At 36.1% G+C, this 20,386-nt stretch overlaps 1 protein-coding gene across 1 annotated transcript; it reads left to right on the plus strand.

Moving 5' to 3' along the window:
- The first annotated feature begins 2,013 nt into the window (after positions 1-2,013).
- Positions 2,014-20,181, plus strand: LOC108678507 (transcription factor E2F4). The gene is made up of 10 exons (XM_018166960.2): positions 2,014-2,229; positions 9,166-9,371; positions 10,625-10,814; positions 11,262-11,368; positions 11,766-11,872; positions 12,555-12,646; positions 13,074-13,225; positions 13,526-14,023; positions 14,665-14,845; positions 16,201-20,181. The coding sequence occupies exons 2-10, from the start codon at positions 9,177-9,179 to the stop codon at positions 16,335-16,337; spliced, it is 1,659 nt and encodes a 552-aa protein (XP_018022449.1). The 5' UTR covers positions 2,014-2,229; positions 9,166-9,176; the 3' UTR covers positions 16,338-20,181.
- Positions 20,182-20,386: the final 205 nt, after the last annotated feature.

Consider the following 20,386-nt stretch of genomic DNA (forward strand, 5'->3'; position numbering starts at 1 on the left):
GCATTTAAATTATTTGTAAAGGCAATCCTAATTAAAAGCATGTTTTCCTTTGTCAAATGCATTTTCGTGGCTTTAAATTTGCACCTAGCGCCGTCTACTGGTGGCAGCATGCACTATAATGTGAAGATACCTGCGTATTTTCGCTATTGCATAATATATTTGAGATATAAATCCTTTTATGTTTGACTAACAATGCAATTCTTTCAAAAAAAGCTTATAAAAAATTTATTTGGGGAACAGAAGTTCAAATCTTAAATAAACAGTGCTTCTATCAGTGGCTGTGCATTGGCGGGAAATTCATCCAGAGCTTGAATTCGTTTTGGCGCCACTTGCTTTTCCCGAAAGCCTTGACAAACACAGTGGAAAGTGCTCACCGGATTATTAAGTTTATGTGAAAGTGTTGGTAATATTTTGAACCAGAATTGCTCCTGAATAAGCGTAGAAGAGTTCATCAAAGTAAACAATATGCGAGGTGTTTTATTTTTGCCTAAAATTTACTTAATTGGTGTGGAATTGCGACAACTAAATTTTGGCGGGCAGCGATCTCGTGATGGCGGCTTCCTCTCCGATGGAGCCGCGTGGGTTAGCCTTTTAATTTCATTGCATTCGTCCTTGAAATCTTGCTAAGCATATTCTTAATGGAAGAATATTGATAAATAATACTGTCTATTGGTTGTACAAGTTCTGAATAAAATTTATTTATACTATGGGTATTTAATGCTGACTTCTAGGTAATGCAGTTGGAGTTGCTTAGTTTGCAAGTGGATGAATGAGAAACGATGCAATTTGACACGATGGTGGTTTATCACTAATCACTTACATGAGAGTTAAATTATTTGCCAAGTTTTCTGAATGCCTAAAACGGCAGTTGATGTGTATTTTTACTAACTTGAGGTTGGTAAGCAGTTGGTTATATCCGGAAGCTGCTTTTCGAGGAGCTGCTTGTCAAGATGGGACGGACTGACTCTTCGCTAAAATTTACGAAGATAATAGTCTTTCTTCTCCTGTTTCTTGGTTACAAAAACCACTGAGGAATATTCAATTACTATTATACTTCATTTGGCGCTTTTTGATGTTAGGTATCTCGCATTCATGTGTGATTTAGACGAGATGATTTCATTGATATGATATGGTATTATGGGCGTGAAGGGAACTTAGTTTCTTTTTCAGTCTTGGCTTTGCAAATGCCAATGGTTGTGTACATGCATTATATCTATCCAAAATAAATTTCAACAGCCAAGGTAATTTATCTTATTTTAGTTTTAACTGTTATATATTTCAGCAAACGGAGATAGTACCAACTGTTGGATTAGGTACCTTAAAAAAGATTGAGAAAGATCAAAGATGGTTATTAGGTATCACCTAATTGGTGATAGGCCTACCTATCCTTTTACTTATTGTTAGGTTGCTGCCACTCAACTTGCTAGGCTAGCCTTGCTAAAAAAAACCCTAGTTATTGGTAGTGGTAGCAAATAAAGTCTTCATTGTTTATGCATTTCATTCTTTTTCTTTATGACTAGGTAGCTATTTCTTCCAATTTCAAATAGGCTAGATGCTAGAGTGGGACACTGGGATTCGGTATTCACTATTGACTAATGAGTTGAGGTAAAAGATGATCCGGTGTGGCTGTGAAACAACTGGATTAATGTATTTGGATTTGAGTCATTTGAGTTTGACCAGCATTGCTATAACTATGAGTATAATTTCAAGCCTAATACCTAAAATTATTTCAGTCCTAGTCTGAGCCTAGTGAAGAGAGCAATGTCAGTTCGCATTTCGCAACTTGCTGATTTGACATCACTTATTTGCTGTCACTGCCTTTGCCTTGTCTGTCTACAATACAAGTTCAAACTTCAAGTTTCAACTAATACAAGTTCAACTTCAAGCTTATTCAGTTGTCTTAATTGAGTTGCTAATTTGATTGGGTTATCTCCCAATTAAAATTTTATGGTTTTAAGTTATAAAAATTGTTTTGATTTGACTAATATATTTTATTATGCTATGCCAGCTATGGCTTACAGGCTCAGAGCCCATTGCCTCTGTTCAAGTTGAATAACTTGAATTGAATGACTTGCTTTTTCAGGCAATTATTGGCAAGTGACTGAGAAGTACTAATCAATTTATGTGTCTTTGATTAGAAATTTGCCATAAATTTCTGACTTATTGAAGCAATGAATGTGTGAGTCATCTGCTTATCTTCCATCCTCTTGGACTACATCAGACTATCAGGTGAGTTACTATATGTTTGCTGTTATGTTGGATAAATTTGGAACTTCCCATATATAATCCAATAGTATTTGTAGCAAGAATTTGCATTCCATCAATTTTCAGAGATGGTGTAAAGGGTGCAAAGTTTTTCAAGTTGCAAAGTTGATGGGCTATCATTCAGTTGATGGGCTATTTTTTAAAATTTATTTCAAGATGTTGTCCAATGTTTTTAAAAGATTATCTAATTGTATTGCCAGTATTTACATTAAAACTGATATTTTGAAGTAGATAGAATTACCTAAGCTTTTATGAAAAAATATAACTTGATACTCACCTCACTGCAGTGAGTGACAGAGAGCGCATTTTCTTGCTGAGGAAAACGTGAAATGGACAGACAGACCGACAAACATGACGAGCACAATAGCACATTTTTTTTCCACAAATGAAAAAATGCGCTAAAAATAGTAGATATATGTTGGTAAATAATACATAATCAATCTATTAGCAATTGTAACTATTTATATGAATGAATAGTTTTACATTACTAACCTTTCTGTTCTTGAACATCTTTTTTCACTTAAATGCCTGCAAATCTGTTATCATATTTTTTCAGCTTTTTTGTCTTATGAAATGTTTTTTTATGTTGCAATTAGCCTATTTACAATAACAGTATTTGGATGGCTAAAAAGGGCAGTTATGGCCTTCAGGAATGGCTAAAGGGGACCGGCTACCCTCCATAAAAACTTATACAGTTATTATCCGATCATCGTGAAACTTCACATAAACATGTAAAATGTAAAAAATAACATTTTGCTCATATGAATTTTTTGAAAAGATTGATAGAAAACATGATATTCATAGAAAACGGCCAAAAACGGGTACTATAGAAAATCTATCTCCTACAAATATGGTCCTACAACATTGAGACACGTATCATTCGATTCGTAAAGACTATACCTATCAACCAACCCATCACTTTTTTCATTTTCCCCATAGTTTTTTTTATGCGCGTTTTTCCCATTTTTCCACATTTTCCCTGCCCCCCATCTCCCCCATATATATGACAAACCATGCACAAATTAAAAAAAGTATTCAAAATAAAAAATTCAAAAGTTTTGTTCTTTTGCAAGGGTTATTGTTCATGACAAAATTCCTAATTCTCATGTTTCTATAGTAGATCAGCAGTTTCATTTTGTTGTTATTTGAGTTGTTCACAACAACATTGTGAACAACTCAAATAAAAACAAAATGAAACTGCTGATCTACTATAGAAACATGAAAATTTGGAATCTTGTCATGAACAATAACCCTTGCAAAAGAACTGGACCTCTCCAAGAGACAAATGTAGTCTATAAATTTTCTTGCAATAAAGAAGGTTGTAGACTTCTTCCTAATATGGACTACATTGGGCTCACAACCACAACTCTAAGCCGACGTCTCACCTGCCACCTTCAGTCCAGAGGACCAAGGAATCACTTTAAGGAGGCCCACAACAAGACCATCACTCGCCCGATATTGGAAGAATGCACCAGTAGTATCATTATGCGGCATGCGATGCCCCGATCCCATACGACTGGCAATAGCTGAGGTCCTCATCATTAAGGAGAGGACTCCAGCTATCAACCTTCAAACCGCCGGCTTCGGCAGAACTTTGAGATTGTTTTCTGAGTAGTTTTTATGCACTTGTAAAATCTTCCTGTAGTATCACATTATCAAAATTTTAGCATTATTTGAATGGTATCCAATTTACTTGATTTCATACATATGCCAACCCAAATTTTGTTACTCGATGCGTCTTTAACTTGAAAATGAATGTTGTACAGGGTTGGTGATTTTTTTTATTTTTTCAAAAAAATAAAAAATCAATGATTTTTTTTATTCTTCATGATTTTTTTTATTCCAACTTTTTTGTCTATTTGAAGTATTATTTTTTATGTTGCAATTAGCCTACTAACAATAACAGTATATGGATCATAATGGATGGCTAAAAAGGGCACTTATTGCTTTCAATAATGGCCAACAGGCCAAGGTGGTGTTTACCACTTAGGGATTTTTGGGTAAACAATTATTGGTAAGTCTATTCATTTGCTTTGTAAAGTTTGTATGGAGAAATAATGAGCTAAATATTGACCATTTAACTGGCTTCAATATACTAAAACACTTAAGGAATGCAGATCTTCTAAACATTGAAGAGTCACATAACAGATAGGTAGAGATGCGACGTAAAAAAAAACACTCATGTTTTTTTAATAAAAAACAAGTTTTTTTTAATAAAAAACATCAGCTTAAAAAAAACATGTTTTTTATTGTTTTTTTTAGAAAAACATAAATAAATGCAAATAAATCCATAATCACTTTACCTGAGGGCCACAGGATGATAGGTGACAGGTCTATGCTGTATCTTAAAATTCCTAATATCATTGAATGACAGTGAAGTCATTTGTATTGCATCATAGCTACTTGCCTATTGCCTCATCTTTCAATAAACGTAGCAGGTGCAGGCTGCCTCGCACGTGCACTCAGCGAAGCGGAATAGATTGACAGCAGAGAGGGCGGGCAAATTGGTGTATATAGGGCATAACCTACAATTGATCGACGATGCCGATAATGAACCTGCTGCATTGCCATCAGCCTCAGAAAAATGGCCGCAATTGTTAACAACTGCAGGCTTAAACCAAGAGCATCAAAACGAGTCAGACAGTGACACTGACAGCCATATGGACATGGATGATGTTCATGACCCTGATGGAGATCAACTAGAAGATACTCTTCCAAGTCTTGGTGATACAGTGATAAGTGATAGTGACTCTGAGTGAATCATGCCTCACGAGTCATGGTGAGTGATGCCGACTCGATGAGGCACGTGACCCACGTCACATACCACAAGTGACTTCAATATGTTTACTTGAAATGGAGTACTTTTTTTAGATGCTTTTATTTTTTCTACAGATTTTGATATCAGAGTCTGGTATCTGGTTGGGAGGGACTGAGTCATAGTCTTAGACTCATAGGTCATGTTGAGTGACTGAAAATGGAATGCTTTGAATATATTTATTTTTTGTATTTTTTGCATACTTTGATTTTTGAGTACAATAAGGAAATGAAAAATTTGTTTATTTACCCTTTTAAGCTTTGAACTAGAAGTATTAGGCTTGATAAATTATAAATCACACATGAGATATGTTAAATAAGATTTAAAAACACATCATTTCAATGTATATTAAGGGTATAGATATATTGATCCCAAATAAATACACGAAAGAAAAAAAAAACAATAAAAAACAAAAAAAAACACATAAAAAAAGTTTTTTTTACTAAAAAAAACACTCTGGAAAAAAAACGTTTTTTTTTTGCATCTCTACAGATAGGTAGCTGATAGCACAGTGCACAGCACTATCAATAGATCTATGTACTAGTTTTATGTCCTATAAATCTACAAGACTCTACCCTCTATACACACTTACTAGTAGTGACTGAGTGACTGACTGCACTGTTCCCATTTAATTCAGACCAATAAACCAATACTAAACATAAACTGAATGATAACCAAACCTCATACGACTTGAAATGAGACTCAAGTTATAAGAAAATCTAATATATACCTTATTGGGAATATCACAAGTGACTCATTCCTTATCGGGAATATCACAAGTGACTCATTCCTTATAGTCAGATGGGGTAAGACAGGACCGAAATCACTAACAAGCCTGTAGCATCTATACCGTGATTAACTAAAAACCCTAAACCTATTACAAGGTGTAGTTATGCAATGGGCTTCTAAGCTACAACTCAGACGTTTTGCATCTAACATAGTTTTCTGTACAGATTAAAAAAAGTGAGCTGGTCCCATCTTACCCCATTGGGGTAAGATGGGACCTGGCTGGGGTAAGAAAGGACCAACAGGTAATTCTTATGTTACAAGGTTTTTAATAAAAGTACAAACCTGATATTCAATATTATCCATCTAGAAACACATTATTTGATTAAACAATTACTTGTTACTGTTTTACGTTGTGGGAAGTCAACTCTAATATCAGTCACATTGAAGTTTTTGTCACGAGAAAACTTTGTTAAACATAGTAATAGTGGGTTGGCTTTGGTTCATTGTAGAGCACTGCTAAATGCTTCATGTATATTGCATTGCATTAGTGTCATTGTCTGAAAAATTTATCAAATTGGCAATAAAAATAAAGTGTCAGATGTCAGTAATAAAGTGTCAGTAATAAAAAGTGTCAGATGTCATGCGTTTTCTTGCTAACTGCATTTGTGGTGCACTTCTTCAAACATAGCTCATGCCCTCTCACAGAGTTGTGATCATAATTAGTTTTCATGTTTCACACAGTGATTTTTTCCCCCAGCCAATCTTGCACATAGTTCTGCAGCTCACTAATGGGGATAGACATCCCTATTTTCTATATCCCTTTGATGAAAGTTTAAAATAGTGCACTAAATTTCTCTAATTAAAAAAGCTAACAAGTTATAATGCAGTTTGAGCAAAGGATTAAAATTTTGACCAAAATTCTCCATGTATACAATAATATATTCATTTAAAAACTATTTTTGATAAACTGTAGGGTAATAGAGGACCATTTGTGGGGTAAGACAGGACCATTTTTGTGGTAAAACAGGATCATTTAGTGGTCCCGTCTTACCCCATGTCTGGTCCTTTTTTACCCCATTTTGGAATACATGTCAGGCAGTGATGGTAGCAGGTAGGAATGCCTAGTATGTCTAAAAAGTTGCCTATTACTTGAGGTTACCTGCCTACATCCACAAACCTGGCCAAAAAATTTTTTGTCATTAGACAGAGCTTATTTCCCAAACAGGGTTAACTATTTTGTGACACTTCCTTACATTGGTTTTCTTTAAAAATTAGCCAGAAATTCATTATTTGCAGAAGAGGGTTGCCACAAACACTGAAATGACCGGCAATGATTGCTCTAACATATTCTTTTGTCAAATTGAATTCAGTGCAATTAGAATGCACGCCATGGGCTGGTCCTTTCTTACCCCATGAAGGCTGCGATCCTGTCTTACCCCATTTGACTATACTGTTTGAAATAAACATGTGCACAATTCAAATATTTTATATCCATTCACTGCATTTAATTATTTTATATATAGTCTTTTAATTGTAATTGTCTTGTTTCTAGTTTTAAATTCACATATTTAAAGATTGAAATTAAATATTTTACTTAGAATACTCGTTTTAGGGTGGAAAATCTTTCTAATTGCCTAAAAGGTCAATACAATCTCAACCCCTCAATATACAGGGTGGGGGAGAACTGATTGAGCAGTTTTGAGGGAAAATAAAAGAGTAATGGAGGTAGGTACATAAAGAAGAAAGTTCATTTTCCTAGAGGTTAGCATAACGTATCATTTAGAATATTTATGTTTTGAAAACAATATCTGGAAGATGGGGGCCATTTGCAGCAACACACTGTTGGAGTCATTCTCAGAGTAGGGAGTAACCGTAACAGTGAATTCCGATCGCTATGCTGCAATGTTGCAAAATTTCTTGCAGCCCATGATGGACGAAAACATTGTTGAAAATAAAGCATTGGGAGACAGACTTGTGGTTCCAGCAGGATGGGGCTACAGCTCACACAGCCCAAATGTCACTCAATGTTTTGAAACGCATATTCCCAGAGTCCCAGAATCTGAGGGGTGATTTACAGTGGCCTGTGAGGTCACCTGATTTGAGCATTTGCAATATCTTTCTTTGGGGACATCTAAAAGAAAGGGGTTCAGAAGTCGCCCTCACACCCTACCACAGCTAAGGGGATGGATTATTGCAGCAGAGGTTATGGCCATACCTTGCCATGTGTGAACATGCTATAGAAAACTTCTGAGAACGACTCCAACAGTGTGATGCAGCTAACAAACCCCATCTTCCTGATATTGTTTTCAAAACATAAGTATTTTAAATGGTATGTTATGCTAATCTTGAGGAAAATAAACTTTCTTCTTTATGTACCTCCATTACTCTTCTATTTTGCCTCAAAACTGTTCAATCAGTTCTGCCCCACCCTGTATAAGCTAGCTAACACATTTAAACTTGATGCCTCTGTACCAAAAACATTCAATTTATTGGAACCTAATACACACTAAAGGCAACAAGTTTAAATACCAATTTGTCATTCATAGTACTTTTATACTAAACCATGAATAACCATACCTCAATATAAATTAAAGACTGCCACTCAATATATTTGAATATATGAAAAAATTAAAAAAAAAAATAAAAAATCATGATTTTTTTATAAAAATATCAAGTAATTCAATCATTGCCAACCCTGATGTTGTACATTCGAAATGTTGTTCAATATTAAAAATGTCTATCAGTAATTTAATTTTCAACCTTCCAACACCTACAAAGAATTTAGTACGACTTATTGAAAAAACTAACAAAAATCTAATAAATAAAACTAATTTTCTGGTCTTTAACAAATCTTGCTTAAGAGAAGAAATTCTGCCAGCCTATACTAATATAGGTATATATGTTGTGCCAAAATTGTGAAATTGCAGATTCTACGGAATCAACAGCCAGTTTGCTGAATCTGTAGAATCGGCATTTCTATACTATAAGAATACGGGGTTGGGTCAGTCAGCCAAAATTTTTAAAAATATTTTAATATAAAGGAACTTGACTGAACTTGTTCTAACCTCTTTTAACTCTGTCAGTTTGTACCAGTATTCTAACTCTTGATGTCCAAATTTCTGAATCGGCAACAAATGCTGATTCTACAGATTCCGCAAACTAGCTGCCAATTCCATAGAATCGGTAATTCTGTGATTTCAGCATGACTTATATAAATGTATAAATATATATATATATATATTGACATGATATATATATATTTATTCATGCCCATTTTTTTATTGTTCAGTTGGTTTATTAATACTGTGTTGATGATTAGCTTGTCATTTAATTAACTGTGAATATTTTGTTGGCAGTGTATGGGGTGATGGAAAGGCTGTATGGAGGGGAGGGAGGTGTGGTGAGTGAAGCTCCTGAGTATTCCCTGCCTTGTGATGGACTCACCTATACTCAGCTGCTTGACCATGGCTATGGCCTCACAGTTCCTCTCAGTACCCCACACACCCCCAGCAGTGGGCATGTTTCCCCTGCATCCTCCACTGCTACACCCCTCAAAGCTCAGGTCAGTGATGCTCGAGTTTGAGGTTTGGAGCATGATGCACTCATAGGATTCAATATCAGTTGAATCAGTTCAGGAATAATCTGTAAGATTTTTTGCTACGTTTTTATGTAGAATTAGATCTGACAAGGACACTCAAGTTGATAGGAAAAAAGGAAAAAAAATGCATTTCATCCTGTTATGCAAACTCCAGTTATGCATCTGGATACAAATAGTATCATTGTATAAAATAGTATCATCAACATTGTATCTCGAGAGTGTTGAATCAAAATTGCATACTGAGGTTATCAAGAGACTCTAGGATGCAGAGGGTAGACTTCTCACCACTGGATGTCATGCTGCCGGCTATTAGTCAGCTTTTTATTCAGAATAACCCTGTAATATTTTATTTTGCTAAGAAATTGGTTTCAAAATTATAAATTTATGATTGTTAAAATAAGTTGAAAAGATTGCAGAGATGTTATTATGATTGAAATAATTACTGTAATACTATAACTTACAAAATAAACTTTTTCTTTAATCAATCAATAGAATTAGTGAACATGCAGTATCTAATAAAAATAATATAATTGAAATTTCATTCTTGTATGAACATGAACTGAAAATTGAAAAAGTAAAAGTTTATTTAAAATAAATATATAAATGTGCCCAGGTGCTAGTATGATTGAATAATATATTGTTACGTTGTGCCACCACAAAGTAGACCAAGAAGCAAGCTCTTAGATTGCAGTGATTTGCAAGATTGGTAGGTATATATTACTATTGCTCTTTGAGATGTTAACTGTCAATGACTACTTGCTGGTTATCCTTATATTTTCCCTGATGTTTATAAAAAATTTACACCGTCTGAAATAACATTTGTTAGCCATACATCTCCATCTGCTTCCTGAAGAGAATAATTTCCTAACATTATTTATAAATAATGGCTCTTTTACAAAACTTTGTTTCTTCTATTCCAAAATTTCCATAATATTTTCATGTTACAAAGCTCCGTTTCTTTTATTCCAAAGTTTCCATAACATTTTTAGGTTACAAAGCTCTGTTTCTTCTATCTCAAAATTTCCATAACGTTTTTAGGTTACAAAGCTCTGTTTCTTCTATCTCAAAATTTCCATAACGTTTTTAGATTACAAAGCTCTGTTTCTTCTATCCCAAAATTTCCATAACTTTTTTATGTTACAAAGCTCTGTTTCTTTTATCCCAAAATTTCCATAACGTTTTTATGTATGTAGGTACTAATGTGTGCCTCTTAACAGAGCGTCAAGAGACGCCTGGTGCTGGAGGAGGCCCCGTCGCTCGTGGCAGGCATCGTTGATGCGGACGGTTTCCGCACCCCCAGCAAAACCCCGCGGCGGAGCGTGACGTCCCGTGTCGCATCCCCACACTGCTCCTCTCCCTCTCCCCTCACTCCTGCCTTGCTGGCGCAGCATCGGGCAAAAAATAACGGTGAGGGTCGTCGTCGTGTGTGGGTAAAAACATTTTTTGGTGAATTAATGATTTTCTTTATAGTTACCGCAATATTTCGCTCGTAATTGTTATGTAATGTTTGCCAATGGTTAGGACAAGCTGACATTAGCGTTAAAATTTTTATGATTGAATTTGCTAGATGCACAAAGAAGTAATAGAAATGAACATTTAGTATTTTCTTCACATTTATGCTTGTTAAATAGTAATAAATACCTATTACTCAATAGGGTGTATTTAGAGTGTTGGGTATGATCCCATTTGTGCATAAAGATTTCTGGCAGCTTCATATTACAGACATTCTGTTTCCTCAATTGACAAAGCTTATTATTTATGCCTAGTAACATGGAAATGCTGCCTCATATCTTATACTCTTACTACCATGATTGCACAAGCACTGAATGTCGTGATCTATGTTTGTTTGAACAGCCTCGCCTGGCAAGCCTTCTCGCTATGACACGTCTCTCGGCAAACTTACCAAAGAGTTCCTGGCCTTACTTCACAACTCCGCTGACGGCACCGTTGATCTCAAGCTGGTAATATCCTCATGCAACTCGGTTATTCTCTTTATGTATTGGGCGTACTGTTTTGCCTTGTATATTTAGCGTCCTCGTACAAATATTTCATATTTGTAATGTATATGAAGCAGTGTTTTTCATATTCATTATACGTTTTTTTTTTTTAGACAACTGCACTCGTAAGTTAGCGTTAATTTCACTTTACATGATTTAAGGGTTATTCCCCTGCTACTTTTATGTTATTTTGGCTGTTTTCCAACAATAATTTTTTTCTCGGTTTTCCTGGCATATTTTATTTTTGAAAAATTTTGCTAACTCTTTGACTTTTTTTATGAGCAACACTGGCAATTGATTTTTTTTTGTAATCTAACCCATTAAAATTTTCCTGAAAACTCATTCATCCTTCCTTCGACAGGCTTCCGAAGTTCTTCAGGTTCAGAAAAGGAGAATTTACGACATCACCAATGTGCTGGAAGGCATTGGACTAGTCAATAAGAAATTCAAAAATAATGTACAATTAATGTGAGTATGTAAATAATTGGTATGTCCTGACATTCTCGTGTTTACTCATTACTCAATTGAACTCCTACCATTTTTTCAATAAATATATATTATTGCAGACCACCATCATTGAAGTTTGACTGTTTGTTCATCAAACAATTTTGTTTTGACTAATTTGTCGTCTCATTTATTTCGTATGTGGCACTCCAGAGTTCATCTAAATTTTACGTTTTAAGATAAAATGGAACCTTTTAGCTTGTCATGACATGAATTATGATCCCAAAAACCTCTTAGGAGAGGTGAAGCCTAACAAAATTCGTCTGTGCTCTTAATGTTTTTGAGATTTTGACGTGGAATTCTTCAGTTGTTGAGGTATTTGGAAATATTATTATGTATGCGTTGGAATCGTCTACGGAAATATTAGTTTTTAGTTGTAGGAATATCAAACTTAGGGGCTTTTGTCTTAGGGCTTTGAAGGCAGGTTTACTTGGTCTACAACTAATTAGATTGAATAATGCTGTATTTATAGCGTTCCACTGGAGATCTAACTTTATGCAAACCTATAATTTGTGCCATCTAGATAATTCACATTCATGACTATAATATATTCGTACTTGACAATATTTATCTGAATGTTGATTGATTTTTTAATATACCTACTCGGTTTTTGATTCATTTGATTTTTTGATTTGCATTTCCCTAGGTCGGCTCCTAGTAATACCAGAGAAGTAGAAGCTGATGTCGAGAGATTGAGGAAACAAGAAGAGAAGCTTGATTGCCTAATTCAGCAGCTGAGTAAGTTTCAGTGTTAGTCTTTCTATTCACTCTAAGCTTTTGTAGCAACGCATTTGGTTTCTGTGGGCCTGAGATGTCACCTTGTAATCATCGCTGCATCATTGCATTCATATTAGTATATATTTATTTGTCCTTAATTCCTTACGTTGGATTTGATGTTTCTACGTTCTAAAGACAACATATAGGACTAGAATAACTGATCTTTTACCTTCATTCGTCCTTGTGGATAAAGGAACCATTCTACCAACTTTTTCCAGCTGTTTTAAAAGGCGGATATAAATAGTACATGAACTGTGTAACCGTGTGCTAGTGTCGAGTAGGACCATGTTGCCCGGTCACATGATTACTCAGTTAATGGTCAATATTACTAATATAATTTTATTGCTAGAGTTGCCATTCCAATTCAACTCAACATCTGATATTCCAGGCAGTAATTTAGCATCGGACTTTGAAACGGATCGGCGGTTCGCCTACATGGATCACTGCGACGTGAAGCAACTTTATCATAACAGCACCGTCTTCATGGTCAGCCCACCAGCAGGCAGTACCTTGGGAGTCTCGGCCAACTTACAAGAGCTCGTCAGTATTTATGGAAACTTAAAATAAATCCGCTTTGTATTGCACACAGAACTTTCTAGTTTATATGCCAGCAAGTTCCCATTGCACAGCGAAGTTTCTAGTATATATGCCAGCAAGTAAATGATCTAAGTGTAATACCCATATGATGATGTCAGCATTTGATGCCTATTTATAAGTATGTATCATTTTAATGTATGAATGTTTTTCATGAGCAAAATCATTTTAGTCGATTCAGTACTTAATTTGCAACTCTGTTTTTAATACCTCCAGAAAGTAATGAATGTTTGTTTATTTCTTCAGCCCTTATCACTGCAACTGTGCACGTACGGGCGCCCAACTGTTGTGCACATGTATGAAGGCAAGCCTAGTTGGTTGGAAGGCATGAGTTCCTACAAGCACAACTTCGCTACTCTCACAGCCCTGTCACAACTCGCACCTAATGCTAGCACTGCTTCACCAACCAGTGACGAGTCTCGGAGATGTCAAGACAAAGCTTCCAGTGAAGCATCCACTTCGTCTCGTATTGATGACTGTATACAGTCACCGAAAAGTTCTCCTATTGCCTCTTCATCATTCGCTTATTTAAATCTTAATGTTGGATCTGGTGATTTGGCGTTAAGATCGCCACTTCGTTCACCGGGAGCATTGCCTGGGATGGCTGGTTCCAGCGACGCTGTTTTTGGCTTGCCTGTCCCGTCACCATCTAGCATTACTCCCAAAAAACGTTCATTGATTCCTGATGACGCGTTCACGCCGCCCAGTAAAAAGCCCTGCAGGAGAAGAGTTACACCCAAAAAGGTGAACAGATGCAATGAATGTCTTTAGTAGAATGCCTGTTATTGAATGTTTTCCTATTGTCCTTTCAACTGAATAATATTTAGATGCAATGATGTGATGCCGTATGTATGCGATGCGTCATTATAAAGTTAAATCGTGAATTCTTGTGATTCAAAATGTTTTTTGAGTCTGGGCATGTTTTGAATGAATTTATTCCACAATGATTGATCTACAAGATTTTATTTTTGTGCGTATTTTCTCCAGTCTAATGTATCCTCTTCTATTCAGCTCCTCATATCTTTAACATATGTAAAGTAACTATATAGCTATACATAATGCATGTTGTATAGTCTATTGTAAAATTTTCAGCTAGTTTGTCCGTTACTGACCCTGTTCATTAATTTATTTCAGAAAGCCTACAGTATTTTTATCATAACTTTATTATGATTTTTCAAAGTTACTTAAAATGTAAATCTCAATGACTGGAGGATTCTCATCTAATTCCGCCTATTTTTACATAGTTTACATTCGCTATTCAAATGCCGCCTCGGTTCCAGGTTCACGGCGCAAGATGTTGAAACTTGTGTATCGTTAATTTATATTGCCTAATATGTTAGTTTCTAAAAATCGGCTCTGGTGTGATGTCTCATCTCCTGTTATAGAGTTCGTGGTCGCCGTCCAAAGGAGGCTGTGTCAAGGTAGAGCTGGCGGAGGACGAGGGCGTTTGTGCGGATGACTTGCTCACCGACGACGTCTTCGCGACCATGTTCGGAGCTGGTGATTCTAATGCCCTCGACCTGCTCCTTCCTGAACCCTATGGCTTTCTTAATTCAGACGATCCTGGTAAGTGGGATAAACCAAAATATCTTAGCTTCTAAAAGCATCATGCTTGTCTGAATGTTGTAATTACGAAAGAATTTTTGCAAAAGGTGAAATATAAGAAAATATGTACACAAAAAGGGAATGTTAAGTATTTTTTAGAAGAGTTTCTAATTTATTTTATATTGTTTATGCTCTATTTCTCCCTAATCATGACGGAGATTACTTAGTGAGCATCTTCCTGTTGATTTTGGAGTTTGAGAGAATTGATGAAATCTCGCGACGCGCTGGCGACCAGAAGGTTTTGAAAAGAAGCAAATCATCACACATGCTTCAGTGAACATTTTTCGATCATCGCTGGAATAAAAGGATAATGTCAATTGACTTCCCAATAGTCTCTGGAACTCGGGAGGGTCTACTCGTATTTGAAAATTTTGCCGGCATCTATGACTTCTGGCCCTTGCATGTATCCAGAACTCCTACTCGATCAACGCTACTGCCTCTTCTTGTGTAACTTCCAGACAATGAGTGTGCGGGTACAGTCTCTGTGCTGTGTGTGCTGTTCCATATCACAGTAACTGTACCTTCATGCTTGCTGCCACAGCCAACAGTCTACTGTCTTGCATTTAGAAATAGCTTTATTTGACAATCGTGTTGCATTGAAATGACGATAGTAACGCTCTTCGTTTACTGATGACATCATGTCAATTCATGTTGAGTGATCAATCTGATCGATGCCCGTCACTGATCAAGCTTCGAGATGCAATGAAAATATTATTTGAAGAGAAAGTCGTCGACACGTGACTGAGCTCCTGGATTGCATGGCGCTCAGTCCTCCAAGAAATATCGCGCTGGATCAAATTGCTGGCGGTGACCGCGTTGTATCTGCTGGTGGTGTGTGCCTTGCTTCCGTAGCACCAGTGGATTCAGCATGGTCACCCCAGCTGATCTCCTAGCATGAACCTCGCCATCTCCTACCGCGTCAGATGCCACAGCCTTGAATTTTGCGACATTTTACTAAGTCTTAGCACTAGGATGAAGCCAGAAAATGAATTGAAATCGTTTTCTACATCGGAATGGAAACTTCAACCAAAGAAGAAATGATAACTAAAGGTCGAGGAGTCGTGCCTGCAATTTATTCTTGAACGGGATTACCTTAATTTCTTGGCTTCCGATTATTTTTGGTGACGCTATAGTGTATTTTTGATTCTTAATAGCAAGCAAAAGTTGCTCACGTTGCTTGTTAGCATTGCAAGAAAGCTGTTGTGAAGTATTGATTACGATCTCGTTTAGGTCAAATGTGCGCTGTTGTTGTTGTTGTTGGTTGCCAGGACCCTGTGTGCGTTGTAAATATGACTTACCTATGTTCTTTTTTCCAGGCTCTGAAGATCTTGGCTTCGGCTCAGCGAGCACTCCCCCTCCCTTCTTAACCTTAGAGCCTCCCATGGACCACAATGATTACACCTTCTCACTTGACACAACGGAGGGCCTCTCTGACTTCTTCGACTTTATTTGAGCTCCGCCAAGTGTTGTATGAAAATGTTAGTTTGAATATAAACAGACCGTAGATACAAAGTTTGCTAGAGCCGTTTGTTGACCGTTTCTAGCTTTCATTCATTAGTTTCATTTTAATCCTGAAGCTGATCTTCGACAAAGTCCCTCATCTATATTTTCTTTTTATATATATATATATATTTGTTTGTGCTTCAAATTACATTATTTTCCATGTTTTCTAAATCAAATTGCCGTCCTTTAGCTCGCCTCTAAATTTTTCTTTAATTAGACCTGGTTCTAGTACTAATCTAATTGAAGTACCTATATCATTCAGCCTACAGATACCACTTACCGAGCGAGGAATCCCTAACTTATTATCTCGTCTATTTGAACGCCAATTTTACCGTCATCTGTCTGTGTGAAATGAATGCACTAAATTGAAATCCACTATCGGGTTCAAAAATCTATACACGATTTTACAAAAAGTTTCATTGTATCCATGTTTCCATCTTGGTTAGAAAAATTTTCCGCGACTGTGCTTTTTACGTTGATAATGCAGGAAACTTGTGTGCAAATGATATTAATGTATTTTGGTGAATTCAAATCGCTGTAGTTGTACTATCAGTACTATGCTGAAGAAACTCTCATAGATTTCACACTTTATTATGTTGAAAAAATACCTTGTCTCGTTCTTGAACTCTTACAGCAGGTAGAAAGCCCAACTGTAATTCAGATGAACGGCGTTTCATATTAGATATATCTAAGTAGCGTGTCGCTTAATTCTGTCGTCCGACTTTAAGATCTTGATGTTGATACTACTTACAATTTTGTCCTCTACGAGGGCTGTTAGAGCGGTTAATGAAACTGCCCCTTTATTATAGTTCCCTATTAGAAATTTGATTGATATGCCAATCGGTTTCTGCATATCATATTTATTTATTTTATATTTCTACTATGTTCACTGCATCTTGTTTCTTCCTCTCGATCTTGATGATTGAATTCAACCGGAGCCAATCTTATCGTAAATTGATTGTGATTGAAATCCCTGGACGTTGGCAGAAAATTTTATCATATATTATATAAATCTGACTGCAGTCCGAAAATAGCCTGCACTGAAGAAGAGCGAGCATAGATTGCGAAACTCTAACTGGTAAGGTGAAGTTTAACAGTGTCTTGATGCGCTTCTTACGCATTTATTAATAGATCCAACTAAGATGAGCTTGTTCACTGCGATGACGCTTAAATAATTGAATCAATAAGTTCTACTTCTTCCTGTCTGCTTTTTGCGAGACGGGAACAATTCTGAATTTCTGCGCACTTCATTATCGCAGATGTTACTGTTCTGATGAATCTTTATTGAAGCAATGTTTTATTCATGGCTTGTATCATTGAAATGCAACGATTTGCTCATTGCATTTATCTCCTTGTGATCTATCTCCAAGGTGGCATGGCATGCCATTTATACGGTATTTAACCTCCAGGTTTCTGGAAGTCTAGCTAATGGTTTCATATTTTCTTCTTTGGGTGTCGAAAATATCAACATTAATGTTTGTAAGTGATTGGTACGAGCACATTTTTGTATAAAGTGTCGAAATAAAGGGCATTGAGTTAGTGTTTCTATGTAGCTGTACTTTTAGGTTGACAAATACTATGTTTTGAACTATTTTTATAGCAGAGATTTGACCACTATTATTCATTTTAAATTGATCTGATAATAGGCTCGATTCCAGAGTTGTTAAAAGAGTGACGAGAACAATTTCAATATTGAGTTGTGTTGTGGTGTGTTTGTTAGTTAGAAACCGGCGTAAACTACAGCCGAATCCTGTGAATGATTGACACTCCTCGTCACCGCAGCTGCTATTTAATACTCGCTGCGAAGTGCGCTGGTACTGGAGACAGTTTCATGCGTGTATATTATGAACCGACTGTTTATTGGTATTATTCCCGTCAATTTGCTATTTTATTTGGCTATGACAAGAGGTTCACGGTGTTACTACCATAGCCGTAATGCGACAAATTCTAAGGTACATTTCTTGCTGTGGTAGTCGTGCAGTCGCTCTTTTTGCTCCTGGTCTAGGTGAGTTGTAATTACCTGTACATACGTTGACTTGTTTACGGATATCTTTTCTTATGTTCAGGGCTTTTTTGGCAAAGACTTTGTTTTACGAGACGTTTCTCAATTCTTTTTGCACGTTGCTTGGTTTTTCATAAATTTCTCTTGAATTTAAGAACAATATTTTGAATTTTGTGATCTATTTGTTCAGACTGCTCAGTAGATTGTTTGCTGCTATGATTGAAATTTTTAGTTAAATTTGTTGGTTTGTTTCGTATGCACCTGCCGTAATTTTGTGTTATTTCTCTTCAAATTATAGTGCAAACAAATCATTTCTTTCAATTTCATTTTGTTAGAATTTCATTCCTTGGAAGTTCACGCACTTAACTGCAGACAGAAGAAATTGATGCAAGTTCGTGACTATTTATTAAGATAATTTATCTCTTAGAAACTCTTAAGAAGTCCAAGCATAGTCTGTATGATTGTGTGCCTATTCCCTGAAATAAACCAGACAAATAATTTGTGATAGATAACAATGGCTAATGATAATTTACAGACGTCCATTGCTTTGACGCTACTAGCTAATAGCAAGTTTTATCTATTCTTAAAGTTATTGAATGTTAGGGTAAAATTATTTCTACATTCGTGAAAATTTCTATCTCATCGGCTTCGCGATCAAGCTGTTTCAATAGTAAATACATTTGACGATATCGGTATTTGAGTTGTCTTTGCAAGTGCTCGCTTCGTATTGTGTATAAATCGTATCGTTTATCGTTTAATAATTATGTTGAACTGTGTTGCTAATATAGTTCTTGATATTTCTGCCGATACTGCCATCTTTACTGGATTGAACGAGGGTTCTTACTAGAAGCTCAGGCGTGCTTAGAGGTGATGCAAGTGAAGCGATAATAATCAGTACAAATCTCACTGCTTTCAAGCTCTATTGTTCTCTTTTTACACTATATATTAGTTTAAGTAATTCAAGAGGCCTATCGTGAAATGCTTTCCTTATTTATGATTAATTTTTACTGTGTTCGAACGTCTATTTGTAATAGCCGCTTATATCTTGAGCACTTGCTGGATCCGGGCGAGCTGCTCCGCAGACTAATTGTGGATGACGAAAATCTTGATGTCTATACCTCCCATACTCATTCGCTTGATCTTCGTTGCTGTCGCGACTGTCGATCCATTTTTATTATGATCTTCAAATATTACGTCAATCTTAATATTGCACATCATGGTTCGATCGTTCCCTAATTTTTTTTATGTGACTGCTCGTTATTTGCATATTAACTTAGAAGCGATCTATCCTTTGTCGAAACACTTCCACTATTAATTGACATCACTATTTGCTCATGAAATAATTTGTAAATCGTTTTGAACTGGAATGAAACACATTTATGTTATTATTCCAATTTATTTGTATGACGAACCTGGATACGATGAAGGTATTGTTTCTTCTATCTAGTTTGTGGTCGAGTGTTTCGATATTAATCATTCTATTAATCGTTATCCCCTTTTGGGATCAAATTTCTACAAAAGTTCGTTTCTTTGGCCAATTGAACATTTTACTTCGTAACTAGTTGATTTGTCAAAATATATATGTAAGGACGAGTGGACGACCCAAAGGAAGCAATGCCGAACGCCTCGTATCTTCGATACGCAAACGTGAGGCCCAACTTCCGTCGGTGTACCGTAATTATATTGTGAAAAGTTCGTGTGTTTCATGCGTCCATCTGCTCATGAAAGTGGACAGAATGCGAGGGAACTTTTGTTATAGAAAAGAACACTAATAGATTATTTTAAAAAAGTACGGTTGTCTTTCACTTTCCTGTCCGATATATGGAGTGTAATTTAAAATACGCTCTCATTCTGATTCCCTGCAGCTGAAGATATCATGTAGGTAAAGCAACAAGGGGGCTCTCTTCTCTATTGCGTTGCTGTACATGACGTCACACATTACGTGTTGCGTTAACCTGCGTGCTCACTGCGCATGTAATCTCACAATGTTGCAGTCA

The sequence above is a fragment of the Hyalella azteca genome, unplaced genomic scaffold (assembly GCF_000764305.2).
Source record: "Hyalella azteca isolate HAZT.00-mixed unplaced genomic scaffold, Hazt_2.0.2 contig15838, whole genome shotgun sequence".
Taxonomy (NCBI): domain Eukaryota; kingdom Metazoa; phylum Arthropoda; class Malacostraca; order Amphipoda; family Hyalellidae; genus Hyalella; species Hyalella azteca.

Bases quoted from the DNA above. Each gene is read 5' to 3' on its own strand.
- LOC108678507 (XM_018166960.2), top strand. From the start codon at position 9,177: ATGGAAAGGCTGTATGGAGGGGAGGGAGGTGTGGTGAGTGAAGCTCCT. The intron at 10,815-11,261 runs GTGAGGGTCGTC...TTGTTTGAACAG, and splicing joins GCATCGGGCAAAAAATAACG to CCTCGCCTGGCAAGCCTTCT. The intron at 11,873-12,554 runs GTGAGTATGTAA...GCATTTCCCTAG, and splicing joins AAAAATAATGTACAATTAAT to GTCGGCTCCTAGTAATACCA.